Genomic DNA, 13,426 nt, shown 5'->3' with positions numbered 1-13,426 from the left:
GTATTCAATATTCAGTCTTGAGTATTTACTTTCATTCTGGATAAATGTATTACCATTTCTCCAACATCATGTACTGGTATTCAAAAGCTTCATTTGAATCATTTTTAGGCTCTTATGAATGATGATGAAAGCTATTATTATCAATTCATAAATGTAACATTTCCTATCATACTGGGAACAGTATTCTATTAAAAGGGTGATGTAAGAAAGATGTTTCTAGATTTATTAATAAAAAGCATTCTCTTTTCTGCAATTAAGGGTTATCTGTGGTTGATGATAACTATGATTATAAAGTCTGGATGTTAAAGGGTAGAGCGATCAACTGGAAAACGTGGTCTGGCATTGTAGGGCCAATGCTAGGTTTGACAGCACACTTTTGGGGAGAGATTTCCTCGACCATTTCCTTCACACTGTCCCCCAGCTGCATCCGTTCAGTAGAGCCCCCCAGTCAATACCAGTCATTACAGTGTCCCCCGGTCGCATCCGTTTGGTAGTGATCCCCAGTCAGTACCAGTCACTACAGTGTTCCCTGGTTGCATATGTTCGGTAGTGACCCTCAGTCAATACCAGTCTCTACAGTATCCTCCGGTCACATCTGTTCGGTAGTGACCCCCAGTCAATACCAGTCACTATGGTGTCCCCCGGTCGCATCCGTTCGGCAGTGACCCCTAGTCAATACCAGTCACAAGAAAGCATTGCTATGGTTAAAAGCTTTGAAGATGCTGTAGTTTAAAGCTTGTCTGCCACAGCCCCTGTCTCTCATGTACCTCAGTGCTCATAGCTGAGTGTCCCGCAGAAGCTTGGAAAGAAAGCGTCTGGAGTTCTTTAAGTTTCCTCGAAGATGTTTCACCTCAAGGAAACTTAAAGAAGTCCACATGCTTTTCTTTCTAAGCTAAGACTACAATGAGCTGGATGACTGCGAACCTTCACAGACATATAACTCATGAAGTAGAACTGGATGCAGAACAGGAGGTAGAGCTAATTCACAATTTGAAGGTTGGTGGTTCAATCCCTGGTTTCCAAAGTATCCTTGTGCAAGTTGCTCAATTCACTGGAGTGTGAATGTATATGACTGTTAGGCCAGCATTTAGAAAAGTGCCTGTGTCAACGGGTGAATGAAGCACGGTGTATAAAGCACTTTGAGTGCTCCAGTAGAGTAGAAAGGCACCATTTAAAGGCTACATTTCCCATTTACAGCTGGAGGATGTGGACAAAAGAAATAAATGTGCCCTTTGGAACCAAATGACTCAATCCAAGCTTTGATCCAACAGTGGAGGGGCTGTTCTTTTTTCTTCATGTGTGTTTGAAGGGTGGGGGCATAATACTGCAGGTCAAAGCACATTGATATAAACCCTTAGTCAGAAGGCAGTGAGTAAACCTCTCAAAATAGCTTTCCAGTCCTTTGTATGTATGTACTCTCACAAACACACATACATTTATGCTGAGACTTATTCCTACCCAGGTTCTACTTTGTGGAAGCTTACTCAGGCTCAGACCTTCCATGGGAACATGTGACATCATCATTTCAAAGGACTGCTCACTATGACACATCAACAAGCGTAATAAAAATCCTTCTGCAGAAGTACATTCCAGATCAAGCCTATACATGTTAGTTGCAGAAATACAGTACTGTGCAAAAGGTTTTAGGCAGGTGTGAAAAAATTCAGTAAACAAAGAATGCTTTCAGGAATATATGATTGTTGTAATGTTTGTTTATTTTTATCAATTTACAAAATGCAAAGTGAGTGAACAAAAATTTAAATCAAATCAGTTATTTGGCGTTACTGCCTTTAGCCTTCAAATAAGCATTAGTTCTTATAGTACAATTGCACAAAGTCAGGGATTTTGTAGGCCAAACTCTGCTACCAAGTTGAGGTTGTGAAAGACAGTTTCATGTCATGGCAAGATTGAGCACAGCAACAAGGCACAAGGTAGTTATACTCTCCCAGACAAAGATTTCAAAGCAGACTGGGGTTTCAAGATGTGCTGTTCAAGCTCTTTTGAGGAGGCATAAAGAAACGGGCAATGTAAAGGATCATAGACACAAGTGGTCGGTCAAGGAAACTTACTGCAGCAGTGCTTATTACCCTTTGAAATCAGAAGATGTCCAGCAGTGCCATAAGCTCAGAACTGGCAGAAACCAGTGGGACATTCCATCTAATGTCTGGAGAAGTCTGGCCAGAAGTGGTCTTTATGGAAGAGTTGCAGCCAAAAAGCCATGCCTTTGACGTAGAAACAAGGCCAAGTGACTCAAGTATGCACGTAAACATAGGAAATGGGGGTGCAGAAAAATGGCAGGAGGTGCTCTGGACTGATGAGTCAAAATTAGAAATATTTGGCTGTAGCAGAAGGCAGTTTGTTTGTTGAAGGGCTGGAGAGCGGTGCAATAATGAGTGTCTGCAGGCAACAGTGAAGCATGGTGGAGGTTCCTTGAACGTTTGGGATGCATTTCTGCAAATGGAGTTGGAGATTTGGTCAGGATTAATGGTGTTCTCAATGCTGAGAAATACAGGCAGATATTTCTCCATCATGCAATACCATCAGGGAAGTGTATGATTGGCCCCAAATTTATTCTGCAGCAGGACAATGATCCCAAACATACAGTCGAAGCCATTAAGAACTATCTTCAGTGTAAAGAAGAACAAGAAGGCCTGGAAGTGATAGTATGGCCCCCACAGAGCCCTGATTTTAACATCATCGATGGTGTCAGAGATTACATGAAAAGACAAAAGGATGTTAGGAAGCCTACATCCACAGAAGACCTGTGGTTAGTTCTCCAAGATTTTTGGAACAACCTGCCAGCCGAGTTCCTTCAAAAACTGTGTGCAACTGTACCTAGAAGAAGGCAAAGGGTGGTCACACCAAATATTGATTTGATTTAGATTTCTCTTTTGTTCATTCACTGCATTTTGTTGATTGATAAAAATAAATGATTAACACTTCCATTTCTGAAAGCATTCTTTGTTTACAGCATTTTTTTTACACCTGCCTAAAACTTTTGCACAGTACAGTAAAAGCATGCCCATTCTCATGAACAAATTAAAAGAAATAACTGATACAGTGAATATCAAATTAAACAAAGAAAAATGGACTATGCTTTTCTTTTCCGTCTATACTTTTATTCTCTCTTTTCTTTACCCTCAACTCTCAACTAGCCACAGAAGATAACTGCCCCATGCTAAGCCTATTTTTGGAGAGGATCACTTCCCTTCCTATTAAATAAATGTTTTTCTTGGCAGTTTGCTGAGTGGTCATATGCTAAAAAATATAAACAGTCCTTGCTAATGCTCTTTTGAGATTTTAATAATCTTAACACCTTAACTATTCTGGTATAAAATGTCACAGAAATATAGGCTACATAAAAATGTATATGAGAGTACAAAAGTATGTAGTATGTGAACTATCAAATGAGGATCACAGAAGAAAAAAAGTTGTTTCAGCATAAGTTGACGCAACCTTCAGCAAGATCAGGAAAAAAAAATCTTTTTTAGCAGAGCTAATTTACTGCAACTTTGTTTTACGGCTCGGTTTTAGCAAATGACATTTTATATAATAAATTTATCATTTTCAGCCATGAATTATGAAACCACTCATGTTTGTCAGTGTCATTTTAGGCTGTTTGATGGGCTCTTTTCTAAAAAGGGTTTACCCTTGCTTAAGAATGACATCATCTGCTTTGGGCATTAACTGCCAATGGGCAGGACAAATAGAGAGAGTCACTAAAGTACTATGGTGTCAAAGATTTGTACTAGAAAGTAAAAAATTGAAAAGGAAGAGGTTAACTTGCTCAATTAAATAAAACAGCCATGAGTCTGTTTCTAATGAGAGGCTCAAATTTAATACAAAAGAGACTGCAGATCATTCTTAAACTTTTAGAAATGCTCTTCTTCACATAACCTTCACAGATGTGTGCTTGAACGTACTTCTCCAGTTTAAAACACAATTACTCAAACAGACATAAGCAAAGACACACAGACACCCTGTCTCTCAGTCTTTTGTAGGATGAAAGAGAGCCTCTTGCCTGTATGTTTAAGAGTCTACTTTCTCATGATATGAATAAAAAGATGTATGAATAAACTCGGACTATATATTTACAACTACATATTTTTTCACACTGTTCTAGCTAGGGTCTATTTAAACATTGTATGCTAGTGAAATTGAGTTGCTTATGTTAAAAGAGTCATTGCTAGACAGCAAAAAAGGATGCATGTATTTTTGAAACTGTTTGCCATTCTTTCAATGTGTCAGCAGAACATCCACTTGAGAACATTGAGAAGAGTTGATGAATAATGCCCCTATCATTTTCCAGTTTCACATCTTTAACATCTATGTATAGTATTTGTGAAAATATTTTGAAAAATATTTGCTGATATGTAAATATCAGGATGTACTTTCTCCCTAATAATCACTGGTATAGGTTCCAAAATTCAACTATGGGAAAAACTGCTGGAACACTTCTCACTTAGTCTGGTTTAACAGGCATCCTGCAACATATGCATATAATGTAAAAGCTCAACCTCATGTTGTAACTGCAAAAGCTATTTGATATAACCGGAAATCAATTTGATTAACACAGAAATCAAACCCTGCAACTGGTTCAACTGTTCTTTTAGACTTCATTGAAGCAGAAGGAATCATCACGAACCCACACACACCGCATGACTCTTAGCTTTATGCAAATGAAAACAGCTATCTTAAAAGTCTAGAAATACTGACTCATACAACATCATGTAACTACCAAGAATGTACTAAATAGCTAAATAATTTGTCAGGTGATTCAGATATGACATTTATAAATTTTCACACGTGAAATATATGTTTCTATGGTTTCTTCTTTACCATATTGCAACAGCAACATATAGTGTTTATAGTAAACACTGTGTTTTACTGCAATAAATTAAGCCTATACAATCAGAGGCAATAAGAGAATAAAAGTAAGAAAAAAAGAGAGAAAGAGTTTCACACATACAGATCAAAAAGGGTGCTGGATGCTTCTTCAGCTGAGATAAAAAGGAAATATATGAAGCGGATGTAAAGTGTGTGGGGATTTTCCCTCTGAAGCTCTGCACATAGCTATCAGAAAGGGCTCCTGAGAATTACTGGAGCCTTACACATTTAAATTACCTATTGCAAAAACAGTTTTTAAATGACATAAATCATTTAGTTTTTATACCTGTTGACTCATAGCAAGAAGTTTCTGGAATTGAATACAGCATCTGGCTGGGCCTTCTGTATATGTTACATGACAGGCTTGCATTTGAAAAAAATCAGAATTTCATATCAAATCTTTGCAATGCGCAAGATGTGTAGTGGCATTTATCCTTAGATAGTTTGGGAAGAAAGCCAGTCAGAAGGGCTGTCTGGACATCAGTAAAAAAGAATAAAGTAAAAAAATCAGTAAAAAATAATTTAATATATGTGTGTTTTATTAAGCTCCAATATGGACTGCAGAGTACAGTGAAGCAGTGCACCTTGAAAACAGATGAAATTGCAGCAGAGACTCTCTGCATAGTTACTTTTTGGATTATATGACTACTTTGCAACTCGAACCATGGAAAGAATGTGAAGTGTTCTTCCTGTAACTCTGCAATGGGTAAAGTTTTCACAGAGAATCATCTTCATTCTGCTATCACAGTATTTCAGCTGGCTAACCAGCCATGTACAGTTACAAATATCTATCATCACGATGTGGCTGAGATAAAAAAAAAAAAAACAACTTAAAGTTGTCAAGATCATTCCAATATATTTTTCAGATGAATCAACCTGCAACTTAATATTGAGCGTTAAGACAAAGAGCAGGAGTTGGTGTGTTGAAGTACTTATGGAAACTTTTGACTTTCACAGTTGTAATTGCAAGTGTCACACATATGAGTTGGTTGTAAGAGGCTGGAAAACTGAGCTATTAAGATTTTAAGAAAATGTTATTTAAATAACATTTAAAGGTGAATGGTAAGACATGTAAGTAAGTAAGTCATGTTGTCTCTGTGACTATGGTTATCATGAGTAAAACAAAAAGAGAGCACCGTCTCGTACAGTATTCAAAAAGGAAACTGACATCTGAGGGCATCAAGGAGCATCTACTGTGCCCAAATGTACACAAATATATATAGCTTTGGAATGAAGTGGCCAGAACAGAGTGTACCTCCAAAAAGCTTGTAATTTTTAAATCTGAAACAAAACTGTTAATTATTATTGTTCCTATTCTGTCTGAGAGACATCATATGATAGCTACTTCTCTTAAAGCAGTCTTCCAGAGAAAACCAAGAAAATCTGTGTTAACATAAAACACAAAAGCCAGGAAATATCCCGTCGTCATACCTGTCCTGTGACTGCTCCTCGTACATCCTCTCTCTTCCCTCTTTGAAGAGCCGGATAGCTCGTTTGGATTTCTTCATAAGGCTATCAATGTAGATTTTAAAGTAATCATTCTCACTAAGCTGTATGATCATCTGGTTCTCTTCATATTTGCCTAGTATGACCCGCAGGTGTTGGTAGGCATCAGGTAAAATATCCAGGATATATGGTGGACTGTTTTTCAGTTGGAGTCTGGGATTTTGGCAGAGCCGCACCTGTTGCAAAGGAATTAATCAATAAATGAAAAATCAATGTTTTCTCAATGCACATCAAATTTTCTCCTGCCACTCTACCTGAGCAGCTGTGGCAGCATGAGAGGAACAACAGGAACAATATTATGCATATACTAGTTTCATTATGTAACTCAGGTATGTATATGACGGATTTTGATAAGGACTTTTGTAAATAAATGTAGTTCTAAAGGTTCTATTGAGATGAAATTCTCACCATATGTCGGTAAACCCATCCAACCCACATATGCAAAGAAATCAAACCACAGATGTCTCTTAATTAAGTTGTGTGTAATGATGATAAACAACACAGGGAAAAAGTATTGAACACATGAAGAAAGGGAGGTGCAAAAATACATGGAAAGCCTGACACCAGCTAAACTCTATCAGTAATTAGAAAGCCATCCTGCCAATTAATGCAAATGGATATCAAGTGCTTCAGCTGTTTTCTGGACAAAATTTCTAGGTGTAGCTAAGTAAGGGAAGGTTTCCACTTAAGTGGTCTCCACTCATCTCTGCTTTTTGCAGAGGATGTGGTTCATTTGGTTTCATCATTTGGTGGCTTGTTTACAAGTGAGGGGAGAGGAGAATGGGAAAGCAATAGGTGGATTGGTACTGTGGCAGCAGTGTTGCCGTCATGGTCAAAAGGGAGCTGAGCGTGAAAATTGAGCTCTTGATTTAGTGGTCGATCTACATCCCTACCTTCACCAATGGTCACGAGCTCTGGGGGGTGACTGAAAAAACAAGATTGCGGACACAACCAGCAGAAATGAACTTTCTCTGAAGGGTGGCTGGACTCTCCCTTAGTGATAGGGTGAGGAGATAGACAATCCGGGAGAAGCTGAGAATAGAGCATCTAGGCCCTGTAGCAGACCCAGGACACGCTGGAGAGATTATATCTCTCAACTGCCTTAATGTTCCCCCCAGACAAGCTAGAGGAGTTGGTTCTAGGGAGAGGGATCTCTGGGCTTCTCTGCTTAGGCTGCTGACCACATGGATAAGTGGAAGAAATTGGACAGATGGATAGATAGACTGATGGTTCAGTCCCAACTGATGCCCTATTAAAAGCTGTCTCATTACCAAGGTTTCACACAAGAAATATCTTGTGATGGGTAAACCACTGAGTGCTCTCAAGACCTATGGAACTTTATTGTTGCAAGAAACACAATGATGGCATTGTTTACAGAAGAATTTCTAAACTATTGAAGATTCCAGTGAGCACTGTTTGGGCTATAATTCAGAGGAGTGAAAACAACTATCAGAAGAGTTGTCCAAGAGCCAAGGACCATTTGTGAAGAGGTACAGAAAGGCTTGGAATCAGCAGGTACAAGTGTTTTAAAGAAGATATTAAGTAATAATCTCAAATGCCATGGCCTGTATGGATGCTCATGATCCAAGACTCCATTGCTGAAGAAAAAGCATGTTAAAGTGTGTTTAAAGTTTGCTGAACAACATTTAGACAAGTCTGTGAGGATACAGTCTGGTCAGATGGGAACAAAATTGAACTTCTTTGATAACATAATATATACCATGTTTGGATGTCAAAAGGCACTGCATATCACTTTAGAAGCACTGATGGCCAAGGTCATTTCTCAAGACTTACAACTTTATCCATGAGTTTCCAAGTTTTTTCTACAGTCCTCCGGTCAGCAACTGCTTGTTTGGGTGGCCCCACTGCATCCTGGATGGCATCAATGATGCCTAAAATTCGCCCCTTACTTCTATTTGGTCCACGTCCACCAGGATATCGACTACTGAGAGCAGTTGCCATTTCCTACAATCACACAGAATTTGTACTATCAAAACATTAAATGGCATGAAAACATTTGAAAAAAAAAAGTAAATTTCTAATAGAAAAAAAAATCAGCGAAAACAGTTACAGTTGTTATTTTTTCATTAATATGTTTTCAGACAGAGAGAATGATGAGAGAATATGCACAGCCTATATAAGATGTTTATTATACCGAGCTTCTTCTTAGTTCCCCCCCACACACACACACACACTTCTCCTTGGTCCTGGACTTGTCAGTTAAACCCCTGCAATATAGGTTTTAGTGTCTTTCCTGATGAGTGCATGTCACCTGATTTGCATGTTAATTTTACACATCCAGAACTTTAACTGCAAAATTAAGCTGCACAAAATAAGCTGCTTATTATATTCCGTCCTCTTCCTTTGTGGTTTGATTAAGGATCAAGTTTTTACTTTGTGTGCAGTGATCTTGTCGTATGTTAACTTATTCGTTTTTCTGGTTTTCATGAACTACCTGTTATGAACGTAAGTTACCATATAACCACTGTTTCCGGGAGGCAGATTTTTCGTTTTAAGCGACTGTGACTGAGGTCACACAAGATTCTTACACTTATATAGACGGATGTTGGAGGGGAACAAAGTCCTAACTTACCAAATCACAGGGGAATGTCTGCTGGGATCCCTACTGAATTCGGTCCACATCCAACACAAAAACAAGAACTATCCCAGAGTCCAAAGCTGAAAAAAATGGGCATGAAAAGTATCCAGCCTATATAGTTCTGTTATTTCACTATAAATCCTCAAAATTTATAATTGTCAAATAAGAGCAACTCCCTAGGAGTAGCCGGAGGAGCTGTATAAACCCGAGGCACAATACGTTTTGTACAACAAAATAGGTGTGAAGTTAAATGCTCTAAACATTATACTTCCAGTGGAACATTTCAAAATAAAGTGACGATTGATGAAATCATTTACATCTAGATTTTCAGCTCCGTGGTCAGCTTGTATTCGATTTTCTTTGAAATTAAAATCAACACCCAACAATCATGCTCTTTTAATAGACCAGTTGGACAAAAATGACGGCCAACAACAAGATGAATTTAAGGTGATTATGTCATCACTGTCTGTTGTAATCAAAGATAGGACTGTTAGAGATTATGTAAAAATAATTTTGTCGACTTCTTTCCTTTTATTTTGGTCAATATAAGAATTAGACACTGTAGCCCATATTATTAACACTCAAAATAATAGATCACAGGACTATATCTCTTGATTAATTTATGATTATCGTTTCAAGTGGCAATGGTTAATCAGGATGTAGTCTTATGAAAAACTAAAGTAGTGCATAGCATAGCACTCGACCTCCCAGGCCCATCTCAGAGCTATGAAGACTCTATTCCTTTATAAATATTGCAGAATTGAATTTGACATATCTTACATTCAACACAAGATATGTAAATTTCCCAGCACAAATGTGTTTTGTTTAACTTTTGCCTTTATTTTTTAAATTGTCTTTTTGTGTCTGTTGCTGGCTACATTCATCTTGTCTTTTTTGCGTCACACAAACGCAACTCATAGCGTAAAGTCTGTGCTTTTATTTTAGAGGTACAGTAGTCTAAGTTCCTGCATCGTTTTAGCCTTGTTCTGGAATCTTGCTACAACCACAACGTGACATGAGGGCCGCTCCCACTCCTTTCAGTCGGAACGAGCAGTGTTATACCGGAAGTGACAAGAGTGCTTGGGTGTGACAAATGTGCGCCCTCAAATAAACGTGTTATTGAAGTTGTGTAGTAGTGATTACAGCATTTACATATAACTCCGCTGTGATTTGTTAGATCTTAATGGCTGATGTTCTTCCTGATACAACCACTGAGAACGTTGTCTTTATTCTGATGATCGAACCACGGATCTTCCCAGCAAACAAGGAAACCATCTGCAGCCCCCCAGCCCCCCAACCCCCCACACACTCAGTTCCCCAACCGTTGCGTCGTATAAGGAAGTTCTCTGGAAGTTAGAGAATCGGTTGCTGGTGGTAAAAATGACAGGTCGGTAATCGTTTTGCGAGCATTAATCGGACCTTCAAATTTACCGTTAAGGCGGCGGACCTCACCGTTCGGATTAACGCTGTCCTCGGTGTCCTACGAGGATAGCGCTGCTATTCTTTCACCGCCACCGTCCTCGGGAGAGTTCCAGCTGGCGCTGCTTCCGGGAAGTTGTGTTAACCGGTGTTAACAACGTAAAAAGACCATTGCACGCTAATAAATTTTACCAATGTTTAATTAACAGTGTCATATATTGGCAGCAACTGGCAGGTCTGCCCGGGAGAAGCAAATCGCACCAACTCTAACTGCTATCTCTTTTCCCTTATTCATTGCCTATGGCAGTGCTTTTAATTATTAATACTACAAATAGCATCTGTCAGCAAGCATAACACAGGGAAAATCTTATGCAAAAATAAAATGTAATAAATGTGAGATTGATGATTACAACATAAATTTTATATAGTCTTGATTTTGACAAGTGCAATCTGTATACTGTCTTAAACTGGTAAGGGTAAGTCTTGCACATGAGGATGAGGTATGGATTCTGTCAACTACTTTTGGATCAGATCAGAGAGACTTTATTTATCCCCAAGGGGCAATTAAGAGACAACAGAGCATCATGACCTTAAAGATAAGGACAGGGCATAAACAGACAATAAAAATGAGATAAAAAAAAATACTTAGAATATACAGTATATACACAGTTTTAAAATTAGAGAGACAAAATAAGTGAATAAATAACTATAAGTGACTAAGAGTGAATAAAGTGTCAGCAGTATAAAAAAGAGTAAAGAGAAGTTTATGTTTATGGGTGTGAGAAATGGTCCTATCGGCTGGAGTTAAAAAGCGGAGCGGCAGTGTCCCAGTAATCTTCCCCAAACTTAGGACACAGTTCCTATTCCCAACTGGAAGTGATATTTTTGGTTGAGTAATTGCCCAATGCAATAATGAAAGTATATATTCTTAATATGAGAGTCTTACTGTGAGGTTTCAATTAAAATAAGTCCTTCCATGAATGCTTGGGGGGCTGATTTGGAAACTGGGAAAATAGAGGCTGCACAGTATCTTATTTGAGAATAGCGGAATAAATGAAATGAGGGCAAATCGTACAAATAAGACATATCACTAAAAGTGTTGTCTTTGAAAAAATGATTTAAAAAACATTTTATACCATTTCTTGCACATATATGGAGGGAAGATTCCAAAGGAGATGGGGGAGAGATGATTGTTACACATTGGGGCCAGAGCAAAGGCAGAGACAGAATTAAGGTGTGGCCGGATTTGATACCATATTTTTAGACAGGGAATTGCAACAGGGTTATCTGTATATTGTCACAGGGAAACAGGAAGGGATGAAAATAATAATGGTGAAAGTGAGGTAGAGAGACATGATTGAGCCTCAAGGTAACACCAAGTAGCATGAGGATCCTGTTACCTTGGATCCTACCCTGTTAAAGTGAGGCTGAAATGAACTAGTAACATGAACAGTGTCATGGTGGACTGAACGGACTGAAGTGCAGACTCGAGGAAAAAGTGCAAAAGGTTTATTACAGCAATAATAAAAAGTGATCCAAATGTAATATTGTATTTAACATGTGTTAAGTGAATCTGAAATTATTCGAGAGCTAAATTTTAAAGGATAAAATACATTTTCAAAGCAAATGAATTCATTTTCAAACTATAACATTCAATTTCGGTTTAGTGATGATCATTTTCAAACCAATAAATTGAATTTCAAATTAGGCTAATTCATATTCAGTTTTTAAAAGCATTTATTCAAGTTACAAGTCACATTCAATCTGAGCAATTTAAATTTGAATTTAACTTATTCAAATTCAGTTTCTGATGTCACAGATTTCTGCCCATATCCACCTCACTTCCAGTCAGTGAAGGAAAACCTCTGGAGATGAAAGGCTTGAACACATCTATCTCTACTGCTGGCACCTTGTAAGACAATGGCTTACAAGGTGCCAGCACTAACACTGTACTGGCCCTACAGCAGACAAGTTTCTTATGTTTTGGGGCATTAAGTGGAGAATGTCCATGACCTGCGAGCCATACCTTCAGCCCCACCTGATACCTGGGGGCGGGTGTCCTGCGGCAGTTAGCATACTGGTGCTGGCGTTTGACTGAACTGAGAAGCCTTTCCAAGGCCTGTGCCCAGATGTGTTGGCATAGTTGGAAGTGGTACTGAAATTAGGGAACCGCCAGATCTATATCTGCCTCTGGGAAAAGCGGTGGTTGATATCCTAGGGGTGCTTCGAAAGGCGAGGGACCAGTAGCAGAGGCAGTGAGAGAATTGTGAGCAAGCTCTACCTATTTGAGATATGATGACCAGGTTTCCGGGTTGTGAGAGGTGATACAGCGGACACCGGATTCCAGTTCCTAATTCAGTCATTCAGTTAGGCTGTTGTTTTGGGGTTGATAACCAGAACTGAGACTGACCGGGTCCTGAGTGCCGAGCTCAAGGACTTCCAGACTTGCAAAATGAACTGGGGACCACAATCTGAAATTATTTCAAAAGGGTAATTTGTCCAGAGCAATGACATGAGCTCATTTGGAAAACCTGTCAACTATGGTGAGTATTACAGTTCTGCCTGAGGAAGGCCATTAACAAAATCCAGTGCAATCTGCGACCAGGGTCTGTGTTAGAGCAATCCGATGGGGTGTCGATTATGGTGTTTATACAGGCACAGTTTGGCAGGCAGCTGCATAGCTCCTCAGATCCTTTTTTAGGGACTCCCACCAAAAGTGATGCGTGAATAATGAAATGGTTTTACTCACGCCAGGGTGGCAGGAGAATCTGGCGGTGTGGATCCAGTTGAGTATGGTGGCGAGGGTGGATGTGGGAAAGTACCATAGGTATTTGCTGCAGTAAATACTGTGGAACTGTGGATGGGCTCAAATGTGAATTAATAAACAGCAGAGGATACTTATTTTTGACAGTGATTTCATTCAGCCTCCGGAAATTTATACAGGGACAGAGTGTGCCGTCTTTTTTTGAGCCAAAAGATAAAATAAAATGTGAGTCTCCCAGGAGTTGCTTGACA

At 38.9% G+C, this 13,426-nt stretch overlaps 1 protein-coding gene across 5 annotated transcripts in view; it reads right to left on the bottom strand.

Annotated features, from left to right (window-relative positions):
- The window catches only part of cblb (Cbl proto-oncogene B, E3 ubiquitin protein ligase), a 162,977-nt gene extending 152,425 nt beyond the window's left edge, over nucleotides 1-10,552 (bottom strand). For 2 of the 5 annotated variants that reach the window (XM_014412992.3, XM_004575081.5), the window contains exons 1-3: nucleotides 8,987-9,224; nucleotides 8,188-8,358; nucleotides 6,319-6,569 (exon numbers count right to left, since the gene is read on the bottom strand). In XM_014412992.3, the coding sequence (XP_014268478.1) occupies nucleotides 6,319-6,569; nucleotides 8,188-8,355 (419 nt within the window). In that variant the 5' untranslated portion in view covers nucleotides 8,356-8,358; nucleotides 8,987-9,224. The other 3 variants (XM_014412993.3, XM_023154987.2, XM_014412994.2) reach the window with 3 other exon arrangements.
- Between the last annotated feature and the right edge of the window lie 2,874 nt (nucleotides 10,553-13,426).

Source organism: Maylandia zebra, linkage group LG10 (genome assembly GCF_041146795.1).
Source record: "Maylandia zebra isolate NMK-2024a linkage group LG10, Mzebra_GT3a, whole genome shotgun sequence".
Taxonomy (NCBI): Eukaryota; Metazoa; Chordata; class Actinopteri; order Cichliformes; family Cichlidae; genus Maylandia; species Maylandia zebra.
This window is presented reverse-complemented; position numbering and strand designations above follow the sequence as displayed.